This window comes from Mobula hypostoma, chromosome 3, assembly GCF_963921235.1.
Source record: "Mobula hypostoma chromosome 3, sMobHyp1.1, whole genome shotgun sequence".
NCBI classification, from domain to species: domain Eukaryota; kingdom Metazoa; phylum Chordata; class Chondrichthyes; order Myliobatiformes; family Myliobatidae; genus Mobula; species Mobula hypostoma.
In genome coordinates this window covers 214,589,636-214,613,707 of record NC_086099.1, presented here as the reverse complement: position 1 = coordinate 214,613,707, position 24,072 = coordinate 214,589,636, and the positions used below count along the sequence as shown (strand labels likewise).

At 41.8% G+C, this 24,072-nt stretch overlaps 1 protein-coding gene and 1 long non-coding RNA gene across 9 annotated transcripts in view; one reads left to right on the top strand and one right to left on the bottom strand.

Annotated features, from left to right (window-relative positions):
• The window catches only part of galnt11 (UDP-N-acetyl-alpha-D-galactosamine:polypeptide N-acetylgalactosaminyltransferase 11 (GalNAc-T11)), a 137,948-nt gene that overhangs the window by 69,058 nt on the left and 44,818 nt on the right, over positions 1–24,072 (top strand). For 3 of the 8 annotated variants that reach the window (XM_063044452.1, XM_063044453.1, XM_063044454.1), the window contains 2 exons: positions 8,023–8,089; positions 20,108–20,428. In XM_063044452.1, coding sequence (XP_062900522.1) covers positions 20,146–20,428 — 283 coding nt within the window. In that variant the 5' untranslated portion in view covers positions 8,023–8,089; positions 20,108–20,145. Of the gene's footprint in view, positions 1–8,022; positions 8,090–19,319; positions 19,579–19,694; positions 19,720–20,107; positions 20,429–24,072 lie in introns of those variants that run through there. The other 5 variants (XM_063044451.1, XM_063044457.1, XM_063044455.1 and 2 more) reach the window with 3 other exon arrangements.
• On the bottom strand, positions 8,114–15,336 carry LOC134344520 (uncharacterized). The gene is made up of 3 exons (XR_010017454.1): positions 15,033–15,336; positions 10,323–10,446; positions 8,114–10,177 (listed from the first exon to the last, which is right to left on the bottom strand). It is a non-coding gene; the product is annotated as an uncharacterized LOC134344520 (long non-coding RNA).

The window sequence follows — 24,072 nt, the reverse complement described above, 5'->3', positions numbered from 1 at the left end:
ATAACCATAGTAGAATCAATGAAAGACTGCACCAACTTGGGTGATCAGCCAATGTGCAAAAGACAACTACACACAAAACTGACAAACAATATGCAAAAGAATACAAATTTGCAAACAGAAAAATAATAGTAAGTAAATAAATAGATAGATAATAAATAAATACATTGAGAACATGAGTTGTAGAGTCCTTGAAAGTGAACCTATAGGTTGTGTTCATTGTTGTGGTAAGTGAAGTTACTTACGCTGGTTCAGCAGCCAGATGCTTGAAGCATAATAACTGTTCCAAGGCCTCATTACTGATGGTAGCAATGAGAAGAGAGCATGGCCTGCATAGTGGCAGCACTCCATCCAGGATGACGATGGATGCTGCTTCTCATGGCAACACTCCTTGTAGATGTACTCAATGGTGGGGAGGGCTGCCACTTTTAACTAGCTAAGGTTAGATAAAGGAGATTGTTTTGGTAAATCTGTGCATTTATCGATAAAATAAAATAGAGGATAACCATCCCGTGTAGTTCAGAGGATGTTACTTCAACTAAGATTAAACTTTCCAAGAAAGTTTAAAATTTCTCTCTCAAATAATGCGTTGAGAAAAAAAGTTGGGCTTTCAGTCTTACATTATAGTCTTTTGTTTTTAGACCTCCAACATCTAAAATTTAATTAACCTGTCTTGATCTATTGAATGGTAACTCAACATTTTGAATAGTTGAGAATATTCTGGATGTACAATATTTGAAAAATTGCTGGAATTTGTAATGAAATACTCTCAAGGTGCCTGACAGTATTTGATGGACCTGTTCTGTACAATTTTGCATTGATTAGGTGCTCTCAGTGTGTGATAAGAATGATAAAATCTGTCTCATATTTCTGCTTACATTCTTATCTATCTCTTGTGTGCACATTTCTTTATTCTGCTACTTTTGTCTGTTTAAATTAATTTCTTGTCCCATATCCTAAAAATGACAAATACTGGCTGTCCCTGCCTCTTCTGATTACTAACATGCTTCTGTACCTCCACATCCAGCTATTTATAGAATGGTAGAACATCAGCCTAACTAATAGAGGACATCGCTGTTATTAAACACAACTATGTGAGTGATGTCAGAAGCCTTGGCTGACAGCAGAAGTCTGGATATGGCTGAGAAATCAGGATGCTTCCTTCAGATTGGTGGGAGGGAGGGGGCGAGGTAGACAGGATGGTTCTCTGGTCAGCAAGAGCTATGCTTTCCCATGCCATCAGGAAGGCAAAACAGGATTATTCATAGAGAATGTGCATCCATTTCTGTGACACCAGAGATATGAAGCACATGTACAGGGCACGTAGGTCATAATGGACGCCTCTCTTTCTGGTGAGCTGAATGAACGGACTACAGTCCACCCTGCTGTCAACGACAGTGATGCTTCTCTTCCTGATAGGCTGAATGACTTTTACACTTGGTCTGTTGCACAGAACGAGGTGCTAGCGAGGAAGGTCCCCCCTTCCCCTCAAAGAGCGGGCACTCTGTCTGGCCACAGCTGATGTGAGAACGACCTTATCTAGGGCCAACCCATATAAAGCTGTGGGGCCTGATAATATACTGCTTGGTCAATTATACATAGGTTGGAACAGACATCTTCAACATTGCTGTGGACAGTCCATTGACCCCACGAGCTTAAGGGTGGCCACCATCATCCTCATGCTAAAGAGGGTGACAGTAACCTACCATCCAATGGCACTGATGTGAACAATAATGAAGTGCTTTGAGTAGCTGGCCATGGAGCTCATTAAATCCCATTTTCTTGCTACATTGGAATCTTTCCAGTTCGCTTATTGTTCAGATTAGTCCATTGATGATGCCATAACCTCTGTACTTACTCTGATCTCATACACCAGGATACTGCTTATCAACTTCAGCTTGGCACTTAACACGATCATCGTTCAGAAACTAGTGGGTAAATGATCCTCGTTGGGTCTCATCGCCTGTTTCTGTAACTGGATGCTGGACTTCGTAACAGAAAGACCACAGTCAGTGTTGGCAGAAACATAAATAGCTCAGTCACACTGAGCACCAACATTCCCTTCAGCTGTGTGCTCAGCCTGCTGTTGTTCACATTGCTGACACATGACTGCATTTCTAGATCCAGTTCAAACTGACTCATCAAGTTTGCTAATGGTTGTCCTCATTAATGAAGACAAGACGTCATACGGAGAAGAGGTAGTGTGGTGTGAACACAACAACTTGAGTCTCAATTTGGTCAAGACTGAAGAGATGATTGTTGATTTTTAGGAAGGTGCAGGCTGACTACTCCTCTCAGGACATAAATAGCGGTTCTGTATAGAGTTAGAAGGACAGAGTTTCTGGGAGCACATGTAATGGATGATCTCACCTGGTCCCTCAACATCACTTTTTTTGGCCCTCAAGGATACACAGTAGTGTCTCCACTTCCTGTGGAGATTGAGGTGAACAAGGCTCCTCCCGACGCCCCCTCCCACCCCCATTCTAACCAACTTTTACAGGAGCACCATTGAGAGTGTCCTGACCAGCTGCATCACTATCTGGTATGGGAATTGCAGGGCATCAGACCACAAGTCCCTACAAAGGATTGTGAGGATTGCTGAGAGGATCATTATGGTCTCTTTTCTATCCATCAGTATATAACTTTAAATACTATTGAGGGGGTCGACCTACCGGTGGGGGTGGCGGGGGAGCCAGAGTGAACAGACACTGAGTCTGGTGCTATGGCTCCAAAGAGCAGAGAGCTGAAGAGAACTGCAATGTTGATAGAAGACTCTTTAATCAGAGGAATAGAGACAAGGTTCTGTGGATGTGGTAGAGACACCCAGTGGTATGTTGTCTCCCTGGTGCCAGGATCAGGGATGTCTTGGATTGTGTCCATGGCATTTTCAAGGGTAAGGGTGAGCAGCCCGAAGTCTTGGTACATATTGGCACCAATGACATAGGTAGACAAGGTGAGGAGGTCCTGAAGTGAGATTTTAGGGAGCTGGATAGAAAGCTGAGAAACAGGTCCTCCAGAATAGTCATCTTTGGATTGCTGCCTGTGCCAAATGCCATTGAGGGTAAGAACAGGATGGTCTGGTAGCTGAATGCATGGCTGAGGAACTGGTCCAGGGGGCAGGGGTTCATATTTATGGATCATTGGGATCTCTTCTGTGGAAGGTATGGCCTATACAAAAGGGATGAGTTACACCTGAACCCGAGGGGGTCCAATATCCTTGTGGGCAGGTTGGCTAGAGTTGTTGGGGTAGATTTAAGATAATTTAGCAGGGGGATGGGAACTGAAGTGATGGTGCTGAAGATGAGGAGGTTGGTTTCAAACAGAGGCAATGTGCAGTGAAACTCCTGACAAGATGACAGGGTAAAATTGCAGTCAATAGAATGGGTTACAATGTAAAAGGTGGTAAAATTGGAAAGGGTGAATACAGGACTAAAGATGTTATATTTGAATGTGCGTAATATACAGAATAAGGTCAATGAACTTGTAGCACAATTACACATTAGCATGTATAGTGTAGGAGGCATCACTGAATCATGGCTGAAGGAAGATTATAGCTGGGAGCTTAATGGCCAAGGATACACATTGTATTGAAAGGATAGTTAGGAAAGCAGAAGAGGCGGTGTTGCTCTGTTGATAAATGAAATCAAAACATTAGAAAGAGGTGACATAGGGTTGGAAGGTGTTGAATCTTTGTGAATACAGCTAAGGAACTGCAAGGGTAAAAAGACCCTGATGGAAGTTATATATAGATCTCCAAGCAGCAGTAAGGATATGGTCTACAAGTTACAACAGGAGATAGAAAGTGCATGGCAAAAGGGTAATGTTATAATAGTCAAGGGGGATTTTGATATGCCTGTCAATTGGGGAAAATCAGGTTGGTGTGGAATTCCAAGAGGAGGAGTTTCTAGAATGCCTACGAGATGACTCATTTTTAGAGCAGCTTGTGGTTGAGCCCATTAGGGTATCAGATACTCTGCATTGAATGTTGTGTAATGAACTGGAATTGATTAAAGAGCTTAAGATAAAAGAACCCTTAGGGGAAAGTGGTCATAATATGATCAAATTCACCCTGAAATTTTAGATGTATCAGTATTACAGTGGAGTAAAGGAAATTTCAGAGGCCTGAGAGAGGAGAGGAGTTTGCTAGAATTGATTGGAGAACGTTGGCAGGGATGACGGCAGAGCAGCAGCTGGAATTTCTGGAAGCGATTCGGAAGGCTTAGGACATATACATCCCAAAAAGGAAGAAGTATTCTAAAAGCAAGATGACACAACCATTGCTAACAAGAGAAGTCAAAGCCAACATAAAAGCCAAAGAGAGGGCATATAATAGAGCAAAAGTTAGTGGGAAATTTGAGGATTGGGAAGCTTTTAAAAGCCAACAGAAGGCAACTAAGAAAGTAATTAAGAGGGTAAAGATGGAATATAAAAGTAAGCAAGCCAATAATATTAAAGAGCATATCAAAAGTTTCTTCAGATAGATAAAGTGTAAAAGAGAGGTGAGAGTGGATGTTGGACCAGTAGAACGTGATGCTGGTGAGCTAGTAATGGAGGAACAAGGAAATGGTGGATGAACTGAATAAGTACTTTGCAACAATCTTCACTGTGGAGGACACTAGCAGTATGGTGGAAGTCCCAAGTGTCAGGGGTCATGAGGTGTATGAAGGTACCATTACTAGGGAAAAGGTTCTTAGAAAACTGATGGTGGATAAGTCACCTGGACCAGATGGTATACACCCCAGTGATCTGAAAGAGGTAGCTGAAGAGATTGTGGAGGCATTAGTAATGATTTTTCAAGTATCACTAGATTCTGAAATAGTTCTAGAAGACTGGAAAATTGCAAATGACACTCCAATCTTCAAGAAGAGAGAGAGGCAGAAGAAAGAAAATTGTAGGCCAGTTTGGGAAGATGTTGGAATCGATTGTTAAGGATGTGGTTTCAGGGTACTTGGAGGCACATGATAAAATAGGCCATAGTCAGCATGGTTTCCACAAGAGAAAATCTCGCATGACAAATCTGTTAGAATTCATTGTAGAAATAACAAGCAGGATAGAGAAAGAAGAATTGGTTGATCTTGTGTACTTGGATTTTCGAAGGCCTTTTTACAAGGTGCCACAAATGAGGCTGATTAACAAGCTACAAGCCCATGGCATTCTAGCATTGATAAAGCAGTAGCTGATCAGCAGGAGGCAAAAAGTGGGGGAAAAAAGGGAGCCTTTTATGGTTGGCTGCCAGTGACTAGTGGTGTTCCACAGGGGTCTATGTTGGGACCAATTCTTTTTATGGTATATGTCAATGATTTGAATGATGGGGTTAATGGCTCTGTTGCAAAGTTTGCAAATGACATGAAGATAGTTGGAAGCAGGTAGTTTTGAGGAAATAGGCCACAAAAGGACTCAGACAGATTAGGAGAGTGGGCAAAGAAGTGGCAGATGAAATTCAGTGTCGGGAAGTGTATGGTTGTGGTGACCCACTTTCTACGCAGGTGAACCGGTTCACAAAATGGCGCGCACGTCGGCAGAGAGGCCAGCCCCAAAATGGCGCTGGCTTTCTTCATCAGTAAGGGGAGAAAGCTCGTGTGTAGGAAGAGACTTTTGTAATACACCTCTGACGTCATTTCCGCCCAGAGAGGGCGGGAAAGGAACTGCGTAAAAGCCAGTGCCACGAAGTTTGAATATACTAGTCTCGAGTGCAACTTACAGACTGCGTGTCGTTATTTCTAGCTCTGTGCGTAGCACATCGCTACATGGTAATGCATTTTAGTAGAAGAAATGAAAGGGTTGATTATTTTCTAACTGGAGAGAAAATACAAAAATCTGAGGCACAAAGGGATGAAGCGTCAGTTATACTGTTTACTTCTGAGATTGTGTCATAAATGCACATTATTGTTAATTTATTTGTGGTAATATTACTTTATGTGTTGTGTTTGTGAGTTGTGTTTACTGTCTTGTGCACTTTTGTCCAGAAAAACATTATTTCTTTTGGCGGTGTATACATGCATGGTTGAATGTCAATACACCAAACTTGTACTTGAACTTGAACAAGTCCATGCTGACCCATCTAGTCCCAATTTCCTGTGTTTGGTCTGTATCCTACTAAGATCTACCCTTCCAGGTACTTCTTAAATGATACTATAGTACCTGCAACACACATCTATAGTACATCTATAGTACTATAGTACCTGCCTCAACCATCTCCTTTGGCAGCTCATTCCCTGTACTCGCCATCCTCGATGTGAAAAGGTTGCCCCTTGCCCCTTCCCCCTTACCCTAAATCTATGCCCCCTAGATCTCATCTCCCCTACCCTGGGGAAAAGATCATTTTTAAAAATGCCCCTCATTCTCCTATATTCCATGTAATAAAGACAAACCTCTTCCTATAACTCAGGCCCTGTAGTTCTGGCAATATCTTCGTAAATCTTTTCTGCCAGATCTCTCAATATCTACCCTCCTCCATTCATTGACCATAGCCCATCAGCAAGTCTTGTTCATTTGCCACTGATGTACTTCTTGGCCAATGTTGCCAGAATGTTAGTATTCTGAACCTTTACATGACGGCACAACTCTTCCTTAAGATCTTCTGAAGCCCTGTGGTCCTCCAGTTTGTGCATTCTATTTTTATTTTATTTCGAGATACAGTGGGAACAGGCCCTTCCAGCCCAGCAGCCCACCTAATTAACCCTAGCCTAATCACAGAACAACTTACAATGACCAATTCACCTACCAACTGGTACATCTTTGGACAGTGGGAGGAAACCAGAGCACCTGGAGGAAACACACACGGTCACGGTGAGAACATACAAATTCCTTACAGAGGATGCTGGAACTGAACTCTGATGACCTGAGCTGTAATAGTGTGGCGCTAACTGTTGTGCTTCCGTGTTGCCCTAGATTTTTACTTCGTCCCATCATTGCAGATCTTGCTTTCAGGAGTTGAGGCCTGCATAGCTGGAATTTCCTCATTACGTCTTACAGTCCGTCTGCCTCCACTCCTAAAACCTTTACAAAGATGTCTGTCTTCTATCGTGTATATACTAATATATTTTAATAATGCTTTTAGTAATCTTCCCTAATATACTTGCCATCCAGTTGTATGCCTGTGGCTGTTTTCTTGCTTTAAAGGTGCTATACAAACGGAAGATAGTGTTTTTATTAACTGCTGTATTCCGTCAATATTAAACACAATTTCTACAGGGCTGGGTTTCTCTCATCCTCATGTCTTTTGCAATTTAACCTGAGTAAGCAGAGTCTTTGATTTATAAAAAAGCATTTCTAATTCCAAACTGTTGTCAGGCAGTTTATTTCCAGGCAGAGCACAGTTGGTATTCGTATTACCTGAATCAATCCCAATCATAATGTATTATTTTTAATGACTCATTATTAACTGCTAATGATAAGGAATAAGATTGATCTATATAATAAGAATCTGTGTGTTAACAAGAATTTACAATTTTTCCTGGGTTGCTGAGTCCCTGGGGAGCTTCACTCAATACTTTTTTGTAATTTATTTTTTATTGAGTTTCATCATCAAACAAACATTTCCATGGGATGTATTTCAGATACTGTACATATATATCATATAATCATATTTGTCACAAATCTCCACATAATATTTATCTGAGGTATACACTTATAGAAAGGAGAGGAAAGAAAGAACAATCGAAAGAAGAAAACTGTACAGAGTAGGGAGTGATTTTTTTTTAACAACGTATTCATTGACTTGTGAGAATAAAATTAGGCCTATGAGATGTTATGTAGTTAAACCATTTTTTCCAGTATGAATAAAATTGTTCCAATTTATGATTAACAGATGTTGTTATCTTCTCCATTTTGTAAATGTTCATTGTAATTTCCGTCCATACATTTAAAGTTGGGCTCTCCTGTGATAACCATTTCCTGGTAAGGGTCTTTTTTACCAGTCAGCAGCAGTACATTCATTAAGTATTTATATTTATCTCTTTTCAACCATTCTTGAGGTATATACCCAAAATATATGGTCTTACTCTGTATCATTGAAATTTGCAGAATATAACTTAATCGATCTACTCCCTGAACAAATAAGAAGCAAGAAAAGTGAATAATAAAAAGAAAGGTAAGGAAGCTGTGGTTCCAAGGCTGGGGTCTCTAGATGACCGTGGGTTGGGCTAGAAGAAAAATCTAGCCATGGGGGATAGCCCCTCCTACCTGTGGGTTGAGGGCCCCCGCTGCATTACCTATAAAAGTAAATTTAAACAAAAACTGTGTCCATTACACAGAAATGATTTCCCTGTGTATTCCTCCCATGTATATATTCTCATTTAGGTGGGGAAAAAGGAATGAATAAATGATTTTTTTTTTAAAAATTGAGTAATAAAAAATCCACATTATAACATGTATTTCTCGAGATAGGTATATCACCGTCTATTTTTGCTTCTGTTTAGTTTATCAGCACTTTTAAAGTTAGCCAGATTATATGGCTCTTCTGGAGGAGGTGAGGGCTGCCCTCGGAGAACTGACAGTCCCTTCCTAATATCCTTCTCTCGTCCTGTTCCCGTCCCCTGCTTTCTAGGTTCTCTTACTATTTCCCAAGCAGTTCGGGATAACTGCTCAGCCAGAGTTTCCCTTGGTTTGACCATGCTAATGGGCAGTCCACTGTTGTTCATGTCTGTAGTTGCCTCTTCCACCGTCTGATATAGTCGTATCCCTTCTTGGTAAAATACCCTCAGTTTAGCCGGGTACGGGGTTTGGAATTTAATCTTTTCTTGCTTTAATATTTGTTTTACTTCGGAATATTCCTTCCATTTCTGTAGGACCACCGGTGGGGGGGGGGGTGCGGGTAATCATGATCGAAGTATGTTAACTTCCCGTTCCAAAACACCCTCTTCTTACCCCAGGCCCTTCGTAGAATCTCTGCCTTGCTCTTGAATCAAAGGAATCTAAGTACAATGGAGCGCGGTTTACCTTCTCTGTCGCTGGGAGGCCGCTGGACAAGCGAACGGTGCACCCTTTCAATTTTAAACTCCATAGTCTGAGGAATCTCCAGCGCTTCCCGCAACAGCTTTTCTACAAAGTCTATCATCGACAATCCCTCCGCTCCTTCGGGAACATTATAAATCTTGATTATTTTGCCGTCGCAATCTTCCCTGCTGGTCAAGCAATTTACTTTCCTGTTGATTTAATATTTTTATCGTCTTTCTTAGTATTTGTTCCACGTTTTGCACACAATCTTCCATCTTCTCAATTCGAATATCTGCCACCTCTATTTTCAGATTGACATTGGCAAGCTCTGACTTTATATCATTTAGTTGCTGCTTTATATCTTTTTGGACTTCCCTTATCTCTTCCAAACTCCTTATCATATTTACCGCTTCACCTGCATGAGGCCCAGCGTTAGCCTCGCCACCACGCGTACTTGTTGGAGTGCCGTGCGCTGTTCCTCTCTCTTCCATAGGCTACGCAGTGGTGTTTTTTTTAAAATTTCCATTCTTTCTCCCCATTCTTGCCCCACTTATCAATTCAGATATTTTCGAAAGATCTTATATTTGATGGATTAACGGGGCAAAATATGTGTTTTTCCGGAGGAGCTGTTGATTTAAGCTGCCGTTCTGAAAGATGATGTCACCGGAACCCAATACTCAACACTCTTAAGGAGATACAGGTTGTTATTGTACCAGAGAAATAATGGAGGTTCTAGAAGTTTGTATCATAAGGTAATTGGTGAAAGCGAGAGAATTAATTAGAATTGTGTAGGTTATTGTCTCAGTGCAGGACTGATAAACAGATTCATTAACGACTTTCAGCAGGGTGGCGAATATTTACTCTAAATGAAATGTACAGTTATAAGGAAAAAGCAGAAGGGGGTGGAACTAATTGGATTTCTTAGCAAGCACAATGGTAACCTCCTGTGCTGTGTGGTTTGACAAGTGTTTCACATAACTTCATGGTGCACAACATATGGCTGGCTGGCAGGATCTGGCCCATGGGACAGTTCTATCCAGTCCACTTTGGTGAGCCTCAAGCTGTTGTTGCTTGCTGCTCTGTGACCTGGAAATGGCAATGGTCAGAAATGCAGCAACGTCAAACTTGTTAGAGCCACAAAGGGCAGTTTTATTTAGTTTCTCATACCAGCCATTCTTGGGACATCAGACCCCAATGGGTTTGCAAACATATGGTTGGTTAAGCCTCCCCATATCCATGTCACCTGGAGGTCAAATGGGAAGAAGTATCAGTCTAGCTGAACATGAACCTGTTTTTCAGAATTCTTTAATTGCTGATTATTTAGCTTACACTTGTTGATCCTGAGTGGTAAAGAAAAACTGCAACAATTCTCAGGATTTTTTTCTCACCTTTTTGTGCATTTATTTGTTTTCCACTATGTTCAGTCCAATAAAACTTTGTCCCAGGTGTCATTTCCTCATTGGTGTGCCTGCATCACTTTATCAACTGGTTAAGCAGCAGCTGAGCCAATAACTGATACAAAAATACAAAATGTTATTAAAATTAATATAGTTTAAAAACAAACTGATTAAAATCAAACAACAGGAATTTTGCAGATGCTGGAAATTCAAGCAACACACATAAAAGTTGCTGGTGAACACAGCAGGCCAGGCAGCATCTCTAGGAAGAGGTGCAGTCGACGTTTCAGGCCGAGACCCTTTGTCAGGACTAACTGAAGGAAGAGTGAGTAAGGGATTTGAAAGGGGGAGGGGGAGATCCAAAATGATAGATTCTCCTATCATTTTGGATCTCCCCCTCCCCCTCCAACTTTCAAATCCCTTACTCACTCTTCCTTCAGTTAGTCCTGACGAAGGGTCTCGGCCTGAAACGTCGACTGCACCTCTTCCTACAGATGCTGCCTGGCCTGCTGCGTTCACCAGCATTTTTTGTGCATGTTGCTTAAAAAATAATCTGGCATTTTTGTTTGCTTTCTACAAAATTTGAAGTGTTTAAAATTTATACACTAGTACATTTATTGGTAGCTCTATAAACTGAGAATCTGGCATGGGATTATCTCTGCCATATTGAGTAGGCCATTCCAGCTGATCCTAATGTGGTGCACACCAAGCCCCAGTTGCTGATTTTGGATCTCTTTTTTGGGCCCTCCCCCTTTTTCCTGCTGCTTTTTTTGTGGAAGGGCTTCTTTTTAACATGCCTTCCCTGGTGTATTCAAAGGGAAAAGATGAAAGATGGAGTGTAATTTTAAAACGCAAACTTGAGGAATTCTGCAGATGCTGGAAATTCAAGCAGCGCACATCAAAGTTGCTGGTGAACGCAGCAGGCCAGGCAGCATCTCTAGGAAGAGGTACAGTCGACGTTTTGGGCCGAGACCCTTCGTCAGGACTAACTGAAGGAAGAGTTAGTGAGAGATTTGAAAGTGGGAGGGGGAGGGGGAGATCCGAAATGATAGGAGAAGACAGGAGGGGGAGGGATGGAGTCAAGAGCTGGACAGGTGATTGGCAAAGGGGATATGAGAGGATCATGGGACAGGAGGCCCAGGGAAAAGGGGGGGGGAAGCCCAGAGGATGGGCAAGAGGTATAGTCAGAGGGACAGAGGGAGAAAAAGGAGAGTGAGAGAAAGAATGTGTGTATATAAATAACGGATGGGGTACGAGGGGGAGGTGGGGCATTAGCAGAAGTTAGAGAAGTCAATGTTCACGCCATCAAGTTGGAGGCTACCCAGACGGAATATAAGGTGTTCCTCCAACCTGAGTGTGGCTTCATCTTTACAGTAGAGGAGGCCGTGGATAGACATGTCAGAATGGGAATGGGATGTGGAATTAAAACGTGTGGCCACTGGGAGATCCTGCTTTCTCTGGAGGACAGAGCGTAGGTGTTCAGCAAAACGATCTCCCAGTCTGCGTCGGGTCTCGCCAATATATAGAAGGCCACATCGGGAGCACCGGATTCAATATATCACCCCAGCCGACTCACAGGTGAAGTGTCGCCTCACCTGGAAGGACTGTCTGGGGCCCTGAATGGTGGTAAGGGAGGAAGTGTAAGGGCATGTGTAGCACTTGTTCCTTTAGTGTGTGGGTTGGAGATGGAGTGTGTGGGTTTTGGGGAATGAGAGAGGTTTGTGAAGGGTCCTAAACATACAATTTCTCTCTCCTTTACATCATCTCTCCTGACTATAAAAATTTCCCTCCTCCACATGCACCGTCTTTCTCCCACAAACATCTCTTTTCTCTCCACAACAGCTCTATCAATGTGCACAATCTTACACCACCAACACCATTTCTCTTCTGCCTGAACATCACCTGTTTGTACCCAATATATCATCTTTCTCCACGTCCATATGTCCCGATGCACAATCTCCTTCTCATTTACATACCATCTCTCTAACTCAAGAATTTCCTCTTTTTCCCTTAAGTATTTCCCCTTCAGCTGTGAACGAATGGTGAACAAACTCATTGGGCCGAATTGCCTAACTCTGCTCCTATGTCTTATGGGCTTGGTCCATCTCTGACTCATTGAATTTGGACAAGAATAGCCTAGTCAGCTCTTTGCCTCTCTCCCTCTGCAATATTCTGCCAATATAGTGCTCTGGTCTACATCCATTCTTGCTGCCAATATTCACACCACAGCTAAGAATGCAAGTTTCAAGTTTTGTTTTGCGAACTTTTTCAAATCTTGTTATCTGGGCAGCAAGTTTTCCCACAATGTGTATAGTGTGCAAAGTGAGCAACTCTTGCTCATGTGGATGGAGAATAGTTCTGTGAAAAATTGTTAGGGTTTCATCAAGAAATGGACATTCCTAGAATTAATGTCCTTACAAAAAGTGGGAAAGCAACTTATAAACGTACAACTTGTACAACAGATTTTATGGTAAGACATTTAAAACTGGAAACATTTTATACAATTAACTACTTTCAAGTGCATTGAACAATCCATTAATATAAACTCAGTTTACCTGTTAAATGCGGAGATAGTGAAACGAATCTCACCTCAGATGGCAGTCCCACTGTCCCAGGAGTCAGCCTGTTGAACCTTTGCTGCACTCCTTCAATCCAAGCCCATCCTTTCTTAGATAAGGAGACCAGAACTACACACAGTGCTCCTGTAGTTGTTTCACAACTACAGCAAGTTATTTTCTGTGGGGTCAGTGGGTGGCCAGCAATGTTCCCTCTAATTTTTAGTAGTCAGTGTGCGCAAAAATCTTACGTTGTGCGAATTTTTTTCCTGTGACAAAAGTATGTGCACACTGAATGCACTCATGGGACAGTTTATGTAGGTTTACAAAATACTTGACATAAAACTGCACAGAAGAACAACAAAATAACATACATATTTAAGTCACACACACAAAAAATGCTGGTGAACACAGCAGGCCAGGCAGCATCTATAGGAAAAGTTACAGTTGACGTTTCGGGCTGAGACCCTTCGTCAGGACTAACTGAAAGAAGAGATAGTAAAAGATTTGAAAGTGGGAGGGAGAGGGGGAGATCCGAAATGATAGGAGAAGACAGGAGGGGGAGGGATGGAGCCAAGAGCTGGACAGCTGATTGGCAAAGGGGATATGAGAGGATCATGGGACAGGAGGCCTAGGGAGAAAGAAGGGGGGGGGAGCCCAAAGGATGGGCAAGAAGTTATAGTGAGAGGGACAGAGGGAGGAAAAAAAAGAGAAAAAAAGGTGAAAGAAAAATAGTCCTGACAAAGGGTCTCGGCCTGAAATGTCGACTGCACCTCTTCCTAGAGATGCTGCCTGGCCTGCTGCGTTCACCAGCAACTTTTATGTGTGTTGCAAAGAAAAATATCATAATGATTTATTATCATAATGATAATAAATAAATAAATAAGGGATGGGGTACAAAGGGGAGGAGGGGCATTAACGGAAGTTAGAGAAGTCAATGTTCATGCCAATAGGTTGGAGATATTTAATTTTTACCATATTTAAGTCATTCAGTTATTTTTTCGCTCTCCTGTCTTTGGCATTTACCCATTCTTTGAAAACACTATCTCAACTAATAGAACTTCCATCGCATTGATAGCTTTTGATTCTCATTAATATATCCAAATGACATTCATCTAAACAGTTTCTCAGCTTGTTTTTGAGTTGATTCATTAGGCCAAGACCTCGCTCACAGTTCCCATTAGACGCAAGAAAGGTTCCCCCAATGTCCATCAACTGTGCAAAGTGGCAAAACTGTTCATTTTGAAGTACAAATGCCACCATTTGAGAAAAGTTTGAAATCGGTTTGGATTTAATTTTTTCTTGCACGAAAAATTTGAAGTAATTAAATTGTCTAACTATTACAATACTTTCAGCTAGAAAATCATGATATTTTAGACATAAGGCATTAACTTGTTCATCGCCAGATGTGAAGTCACAGTCTGCAATTGCGGAGAAATCAAAAGCTGACCATTCCTGTACCTCAACTTTGATCTCCTGTGGGTTTGATCGTTTTCGCGCTCGCTCATCTGCACTCAACCATAACATGCGTAGCACTCCTGTAACGGGTAATGACGGGTTCTGTTGCCTGAGCTTTTGTACACCGTCCAAATGCGATTTACTTGCCAAATGACACTTCAAAAAGTCAAATTTCCAAATATCATCCCACTTCTTTCCACTAGCAAATTCTCCAGCAACTTTCGTATCACGACAATACAAACAAATAACTCCAGTTTCCGAATCATACATAAATATTTCTAGTAGCTGAACGTTCACGACTTCATGAGCTTTCGGTGTAACAGTTTCTACCATTTTGTTAAGCCATTCAAATTTAAACAAATTTGCAGTTCTTTTGCGCTTCACACCCTTCACTTCTTTTGAATTCAACATAGTGAATCAATATTTTTTCCAATAAAAACTTAGTGAGCTATCTACAGGATTTGAAACAGAGCTTTGTAAACTTTACGATATTGACACTGCCCACCAAACATGGCTGCTGCCGTGATGCAGCTGTACAAATCGGAACAGGATAGGTGAGGTGATGTAAATTAGTGACGTGCATTGTGGTATTTGAAAAACCGACTAACTAGTTAACAGAAACAGTTAGCTAAAAGATTATTTTCAGTAAGTATAATTATTAACTACTACATTATTTTAGGTAACTAACCTTTTGTGTGCACATTAATTTCCTTTGTGCGCTGGTTGAAAAACGTGTGTGTGCGCGCACATGCGCATAGCTTAAAGGGAACTATGGTAACCAGGGTAATTGGACATTGCTATGTTTTTTTTGCCTCTTCGACCCTTTTACAAAGGTTAGGATGGCAAAAGGTAATGAAGTAATATTTCTAGTTTAGGGCTAGCTGCACAACAATAACCCATATTTACTCTGTATCTGTATTTACTCTGCGTTTCTATTTACTCGGGAGACAGACACAGAGTCTGTCGTAGTGAAACAAACCAGCAGCAGGGTCATGGGCCCGATCAGGTTATGGAGGAGGAGGTGTTTGCTGTGTTGAGGCAAGTTGGGGTGGATAAATCCCCAGGGCTTGACAAGGTGTTCAGCCGGACCCTATGGGAGACAAGTGCAGAAATTGCAGGGGCCTAGCAGAGATATTTAAATCATCTTTAGCGACAGGTGAGCTACCAGAGGTCAGGAGGATAGATGATGTTCTGCTCTTTAGGAAAGGCTGTAAAAATAAACCAGGAAATCGTAGGCCAGTGAGTCTGACGTTAGTAGTGGGAAAGTTATTAGAAGGTATTCTAATGGACTTGATATATGAGTATTTGGATAGACAGGAACTGATCAAGGATAGTCAGCATGGTTTGTGCATGGTAGGACATGTCTAACCAATCTTACAGAGTTTTTCGAGAAATACCAGGAAAGTTGATGAAGGCAGTTCGGTGGATGTTGTCTACATGGACTTTAGCATGGCAGTTGACAAGGTCCCGCGTGGGAGGTTGGTCAAGAAGATTCATTTCTTGGTGATCAAGATGAGGTAGTAAATTGAATTAGACATTGGCTTTGTGGAAGAAGCCAGAGAGTGGTAATAGGTGGTACCTGTCTGACTGGAGGCCTGTGACTAGTGGTGTGCCGCAGGGGTAGGTGCTAGGTCCATTGTTGTTTGTCATCTATATCGATGGTCTGGATGATAATGTGGTTAACTGGATCAGCAATTTTGCAGACGACACCAAGATTGGGGGAGTAGTGGCAGTGAGGATGATGATCACAGCTTGCAGTGGGATCTGAACCAGCTGGAAGGATGGGGTGTAAAATGGCAGATGAAAATTATTGCAGACAAGTGTGAGGTGTTGCACTTCGGTAGGAACAACCAGGGTAAGTCTTACACAGTGAACGGTAGAGCACTGAGGAATGCGGTAAAACAAGGGGATACACGTCCATAATGCATTGAAAGTGTCGTCACAGGTAGACAGAGTCGTAAAGAAATTTATTAGCATATTGGCCTTCATAAATCAAAGTATTGAGTACAGGAGATCGGATTTTATGTTGAAAATGTATAACATAGAACATAGAATAGTACAGCACAGTACAGGCCCTACGGCCCACAATATGCTGATCGTTAAACCCTGCCTCCCATATAAGCCCCAACCTTAAATTCCTCCATATACCTATCTAGTAGTCTCTTAAATTTCACGAGTGTATCTGCCTCCACCACTGACTCAGGCAGTGCATTCCACGCACCAACCACTCTCTGAGTGGAAAAACCTTCCTCTAATATCCCCCTTGAACTTCCCACCCCTTACCTTAAAGCCATGTCCTCTTGTATCGAGCAGTGGTGCCCTGGGGAAGAGGTGCTGGCTATTCACTCTATCTATTCCTCCTCTCATCCTCCTTCTCTCCAAAGAGTAAAGCCCGAGCTCCCTTAATCTCTGATCATAATGCATACTCTCTAAACCAGGCAGCATCCTGGTAAATCTCCTCTGTACCCCTTCCAATGCTTCCACATCCTTCCTATAGTGAGGCGACCAGAACTGGACACAGTACTCCAAGTGCGGCCTAACCAGAGTTTCATAGAGCTGCATCATTACCTTGCGACTCTTAAACTCTATCCCTTGACTTATGAAGGCTAACACCTCATAAGCTTTCTTAACTACCCTATCTACCTGTGAGGCAACTTTCAGGGATCTGTGGACATGTACCCCGAGATGCCTCTGCTCCTCCACACTACCAAGTATCCTGCCATTTACTTTGTACTCTGCCTTGGAGTTTGTCCTTCCAAAGTGTACCACCTCACACTTCTCTGGGTTGAACTCCATCTGCCACTTCTCAGCCCACTTCTGCATCCTATCAATGTGTCTCTGCAATCTTCGACAATCCTGTACACTATCCACAACACCACCAACCTTTGTGTCGTCTGCAAACTTGACAAACCACCCTTCTACCCCCACATCCAGGTCGTTAATAAAAATCACGAAAAGTAGAGGTCCCAGAACAGATCCTTGTGGGACACCACTAGTCACAACCCTTCAATCTGAATGTACTCCCTCCACCACGACCCTCTGCCTTCTGCAGGCAAGCCAATTCTGAATCTACCTGGCCAAATTTCCCTGGATCCCATGCCTTCTGACTTTCTGAATAAGCCTGCCATGTGGAACCTTATCAAACGCCTTACTAAAATCCATGCAGGTCACATCCACTGCACTACCCTCATCTATATGCCTGGTCACCTCCTCAAAGAACTCTATCAGACTTGTTAGACATGATCTGCCCTTCACAAAGCCATGCTGACTGTCCCTGATCAGACCATGATTCTCTAAATGCCCATAGATCCTATCTCTAAGAATCTTTTCTAACAGCTTTCCCACCACAGACGTAAGGCTCACTGGTCTATAATTACTCAGACTATCCCTACTACCTTTTTTGAACAAGGGGAGAACATTGGTGAAGCCTAGTTTGGAGTATTGTGTTCATTTTTGGTCAGCTACCTATAGGAAAGATGTGAATAAGGTTGAAAGAGTGCAGACAAAATTTACAAGGATTTTGTCAGGTCTGGAGGACTTGAGATTTGAGGACAGATTGAATAAGTTAGGACTTTATTCCTTGGAATTTAGAAGATTGAGAGGAGACTGATAGAGGTAAACAAAATTATGAGGGGTATAGATAGGGTAAATACAAGCAGGCTTTTTCCTCCTGAGGTTGGGTGGGCCTACAACTAGAGGTCATGATGTAGGGGTGAAGGGTGAAAAGTTTAAGATAGATAGATAGATATACTTTATTAATCCCGAGGGAAATTTGGTTTCGTTACAGCCGCACCAACCAAGAATAGACTGTAAATATAGAACTACAAAAAAAACCCCAACAATCAAACAACAAAATGCAAAACTATGCCAGATGGAAAATAAGTCCAGGACCAGTCTATTTGGCTCAGGATGACTGACCCTCCATGAGAGGAGCTGCACGTTCGATGGCCACAGGCAAGAACCACCTCCTGTGCCGCCAAGTGTTGTATCACGGTGGAATGTGGCCGAAGTCGAACAGTAAAAAGTTCAATATCCAGTCTGCAAACACGTTCCTCGATCGTAATATACCCCGGATTGCATCATCCGTTGTTAGCCAGAACAGTAAGCAACCAACTCCTTTACGCTTACCGCTGTCAGTGCACTTCCGGTCAGCCGGAACGGTATTACCCACCGAACTCCTCTTCTCCAACCCAGTCCTCTTTCCTCGGCTTTGTGATCCCCCTCTGCATCCTCTGTGTGTTTTCCTCTAGATTTCAGCAGGGGTGTCCACCGCTCTGTTCGCTAAGCCGGCCAGAATTTGCTGGTCCGAGGAATACACAATGCGACCTTGCTTCTGTCCCGCGTGTTGGGATGTAACCATTTCCAGCGCTAAAGAAAACCCAAATAAAACTCTCTCTACCAGCATATTTAGAGAGAGTGCAGCTTCGACATGTTACCGTGAGGAAAAAAAATACAAAAAATAACGTAAATTAAAAAGTAAGAAGAAGAAAGTAAAAGAATAGATCGGAACGGCTGTACCAGGCTGCATGCACGACTGGCGCATGCGCACTAAACAGAGGACATGGAGGGAAACCTCTTCGCTCAGAAGGTCATGAGATTGTGGAATGATCAGCTAGTGCAAGCAGTGCATGCAAGGTCGATTTCAATGTTTGAGAGAAGTTTGGATAGGTACATGGATGGTAGGGGTACAGAGAGCTATTGTCAGGGTGCAGGTCAATGCGACTAGTCAGTTTAAATGGTTCACCGTGGACTAGAAGGGCCAAAGGGCCTGTTTCTGTGCTGTACTTTTCTATGATTCTATAACTCTCACTGCTTAGATTTCCCTCTGTTTCTTTCAGATTGGCACAGTGTAGCAGTGGATAGTTTAGGCGTGGGTCTCATGTTATATCTACGAATGTTAAATAAACATTTTCATTGTGAAAAATTACTGTTAATAATTGATCTGTAACGTATTAGTCTTACCAATGAACTTTGTCCAGTAACCAGCACAGTGTTACAATGGAATGTTAAGTCTCTACTAAGCCCTCTCCTCTCAGAAACTAATGCTAAGTTATTGCTGCATGAGAAGATGTTACATGGCTTTTTGTTATTTAACAACTAATATACATGCAAGTCAGTGTCAACAAGCAAACTGATATTCAGTTAGTCCTGACGAAGGGTCTCGGCCTGAAACGTCGACTGCGCCTCTTCCTATAGATGCTGCCTGGCCTGCTGCGTTCACCAGCAACTTTGATGTATGTTGCTTGATATTTTCCAGTGTTGGTTTGAGATATGTAACTGTATAGAAGATGCTACACAAATTCAGATGGTTATAAATCTTTGTTTCGGATGGTGCTGTCCTTTTCTTGGAAGTAGGTACAGAGGAGACGTCAGGGGTAAGTTTTTTACACAGAGAGTGGTGAGTGTGTGGAATGGGCTGCCGGCAGCGGTGGTGGAGGCAGAAACAATAGGGTCTTTTAAGAGACTCCTGGATAGGTACATGGAGCTTAGAAAAATAGAGAGCTATGGGTAAAGCTTAGGTAGTTCTAAGGTAGGGACAGGTTTGGCACAGCTTTGTGGGCTGAAGGGCCTGTATTGTGCTGTAGGTTTTCTATGTTTCTGTGTTTCATAATATTGGCAGTGGTTGCAGTATTTACACTGAAAATAAATATTTTATCTGTAATGCTTTGTTGGTTGTTTCAGAGGAACTTCTGTGAAGTTTCTGTTGTGCAGATAATCACTAACAGTTCACTTCTCAAACAGCTTTGACTTTGTGTGTTTCAGAGGAATGAAAATGGGCCTCTAACAATGCTTCGGCTACCATGGGCAGTGTCACGCTACGCTATTTCTGCTATGGATGCCTTTTCACATCCGTGACCTGGACTCTTCTCCTTTTCATCTACTTCAACTTGAGCAACGAAAGCTACACACTCAGAAATGTGCCCTTCCAGGGGAGCCAGCAAGTACAGTGGAGATTCAAGCCCCGATTTACCAAAGGATCCAAACATCTGCTTGAATCCCAACGCCAAGACAAAATAGACAGCCCATTCCTTAAACATATACCAAAAAAGTCAGAGAAAAAATTAGAACACTTTTCAGAACTGGGTGAGTATTTCTTTCAGTTTGACACTGTAATTTAAGATAGTAGATTAATAATGTTGCATTTGATTTGGAATATATTACCTTTTCTTAAATAACTGTTTTCATAAAGTACTTCAACCCAGTATGTCTGCGTCCGTTCAGCACCGAGGTGCAAAGCACAATATTGCTCTGCTGTTCTTAAATCAACATTGATAGTGGATTTGATCAAAGTTACACTGAGGGTAGTTCTAGAGTGCTGCCTGTGCTGCCTTAACTATGATATTTTAAAAAAGACTTTTTATGCATGAATCAATTGGCAAGCAGGAAAAAATGGATGAGATTTTATTTAATAATTCATCCGTTTTTCCACTTGTCTATAGATTCATGCACAACAAATAGAAAACAAACAAAACTGCAGATGCTGGAATCAAACAAAAAAACACAAAATGCTGGAAGAACTCAGCCAGTTTCGCAGTAACTATGGAAAAAGAAACCAATTAATGATTTGGGTCAGCAATCCTTGTTGCTGAATGTTCCCTTGACTAGACCATGCTGTCTCCATAAAAAAGTTGTCCAAGACACCTTTGACCATGTCAATCAGACAGTGGGCTATGTAGGATGTCCTTGAGGCCATGTGGAAAAAGGAAATGGTGGATCCCTTTAAATGATTCTCTCAACATCATGTTTCATCATCAAAACTTCCAAACAAGTACTAAAACCATGTTTGGCTGGTGGTGAATAAGGGCCTGTTCACGAGATCCTTCACCCACAGCCTACGTCTCTTCACCACCACTTGTCTTTGAGGCGCCTGCACTAGGGATGAGACCAATAGTCCATTTGGAAAATCTCTTTGCTAAGGTCTGGGAAGTGATAGTGTTTTTTGTCAAAGTTCATCTCAAATGTTTGTGTAACACAGCTCTGCACTGTGGGCTGTTCCCAAAGGCATCCACAGATGAATATCCCTTTCAAAGATTACAGATTTGCTGAAAATACTCTCTAATTTGACTGAAACTCATTGGTCTTCCACTCCAAGCAGCTGTTCATGACAGAAAGTTGTGGACTTGCACATTCTATAATCCAAAACTATGCTCGGAAGAGTGATGCAGCTGGTGCAAGTGTCTCCTGGGGCAAAGCCCTGTTTGCTTTTGCACACTGGAGACTGGAATCTGTGGAGACACTTTTCAGACTGTTTGCTTAAGGAATCTACCTAGAGAAAAAATGATGTCATGCTAATATACAATTAGAATGGGATGAGTTGTACTGGTGAATGGCAGCTAAACTTTGCTAAATTAAATATGATAGCAAATTTTATAAATGTAAAATGTTTAAAAATATATTGTCATCAATAGCTCCTGGGCAGATTTGTAATTGCAACTACTACTAATGTCAAGATTAAAGATACACTGAATAGAATTGTTATAAAAACAACATTTTGACAAGGTATTAGAACATAGAAATTTACAGCACATTACAGCCCTTCGGCTCACAATATTGTGCTGACCATGTAACCTACTCTAGAAACTACCCAGAATTTCCCTAGCTCCTATCTAAGAGGCTCTTAAAAGACCCTATTGTATCCGCTTCCAGCACTGCCGCCAGCAGTGCATTTCACACACCCACCACTCTTGGTGTGAAAGACTTACCCCTGACATCCCCTCGGTACCTATTTCCAAGCACCTTAAAACTTTGCCTCCTCGTGTTAGCCATCTCAGTCCTGGAAAACAGCCTCTGGCTATCCATAGATCAATGCCCCTCATAAAGTATTAAGGGACTTTAGAAGATTTTATGTTACTGATCATGGAAAGATACTTAGCTTATTGACTGAATAGGCAAGAATTCTATCTCTGAATTATGTATGCTTAAAAAACTTAAACTCCAAATGTAATTTAGCCCTTCAGAAACATCTCATGGCTCCCACCTGCATGAATTTTAAAAATACTTTCAAAATGGATGAAATTTTAAAAAATATCAAAGCAGACAGAATTTAATTCTGATTTATAATGTTGATGAAAGTTGTTCAGAAATTTAAGACTGAAGTGCATTTTCAACTTGGAGTAGACAGTAGCTCAATTGAAAATACTCTCACCTTCAAGTCAGAGTGATTATGTGTTCAAGTTCCACTCCATTGATTAGAAGACAGAATATTAGCTTATGTTTTAATCCTGAGCTAAAACAACTTCTAAAGCAACATTCTCCAGTGGCCATAAAAGACTGCATTGTTTAAAAATACTGTTTCTCATGATGTCTCAGCCTTGATTTAGTCATAGAGTTATATGGCATGAAAACAGCATCTCCCACCCAACTTGTCAAAGCCGAACTGAATTAGTCACATTTGCCTGCATCTGGCCCATAACCCTCTAATCCTATCCACTTACCTGTCCAAGTGCCTTTTACGTATGGTCATTATACCCACCTCTACCACTTCCTGTGGTGGCTCATTTCATATATTCAGCACCCTCTGTGTGGAAAAACCTGCCCCTCAGGACCCTTTTAAATCTTCCCCTCTCACTTATACCCTTTAGTTTTGGACTTCCCTAGCCTGAGGAAAAAATCTAACTTATCCCAGATGAAAAACAAATTATATGAAGATTATCACATTGCTGTTGAATGTAAAATCTTACTTCCTTCATTACACCAGTGACTAAACTTTGGAGGTGCTTCATTGGTTGTAAATTGCTCTGAGAAATCCCAAAATCTATAGATAAGTTTGTGCAGTTTTTGCTCTGTTCATCTGTTTGTCAGCTTACCTGACTTGCTTTTGCGCTGTTTTTTCTTGACACTGTCTTGTCCTGTGTTTTCTCCTTTCTTTAGTCTTTTCCGAGTGTTCACAATATCCAACCATTTAGAGCAAAAAAATTGTCTGCCAGTAGAATGTTGAACCACAGAGCCAAATGTGTATGGTTGCTGCCAGAACGGGTGAAGTTGTGCTGAGTTTTTACCGAAGTTTGGTTAGACTGTGCCTAAGAATAATATAGTGGTTTTAGTTGTCATATTATGCAAAGGGATATTCAAGCACTGAAGAGGGTTGATGCCTGAAATGCAGGGGTATACAGTACTGTGCAAAAGTCCTGGGGGGGTGGGTGTGTGTGTGTACATATATACATATTGCACTGTACTGCTGCCGCAAAATAGAAGAAATCTCATGATATATGCAAGTGATGATAAACCTGATTCTGATAGAGGTCTCTATTGTGGACTGAGAGTAGGAAAGAGGCAAGGAGAGGGGAATCATGGTTGGGAAAGGGGCAGGGAGCACCAGAAGGATATTCTGTAATGATCAATACACCAGTTGTTTGGAATTATATGACCTTGCCTGGTGTCTTGGTTGGGTGTGTCTGCACCTGCCACCCCTGCCACTTGTCCCACACCCTTTCTTTGGTGCTCCTCACCATTTTCAACATCCTTTGCTCCCGCCACATTTACAAATTTACTCTCTGCTCCACGTTGACCAATATAGTACTGCACAAAAGTCTTAGGCACCCTACCTATATAGATTTGTCCAAAGCTTTTACACAGTACTGTATATTATCAGGAAAGAGTGAACGCACTGAGTTTCTTTTAATTGTGAAAAGCAGCATTGCTGTGACCTAATACAGGTCTATAAAATTAGGAAGAACTTTGATAGATTGAGAATATGTTCACAGTTCTAGGGAAAGGTTGAATAGGTT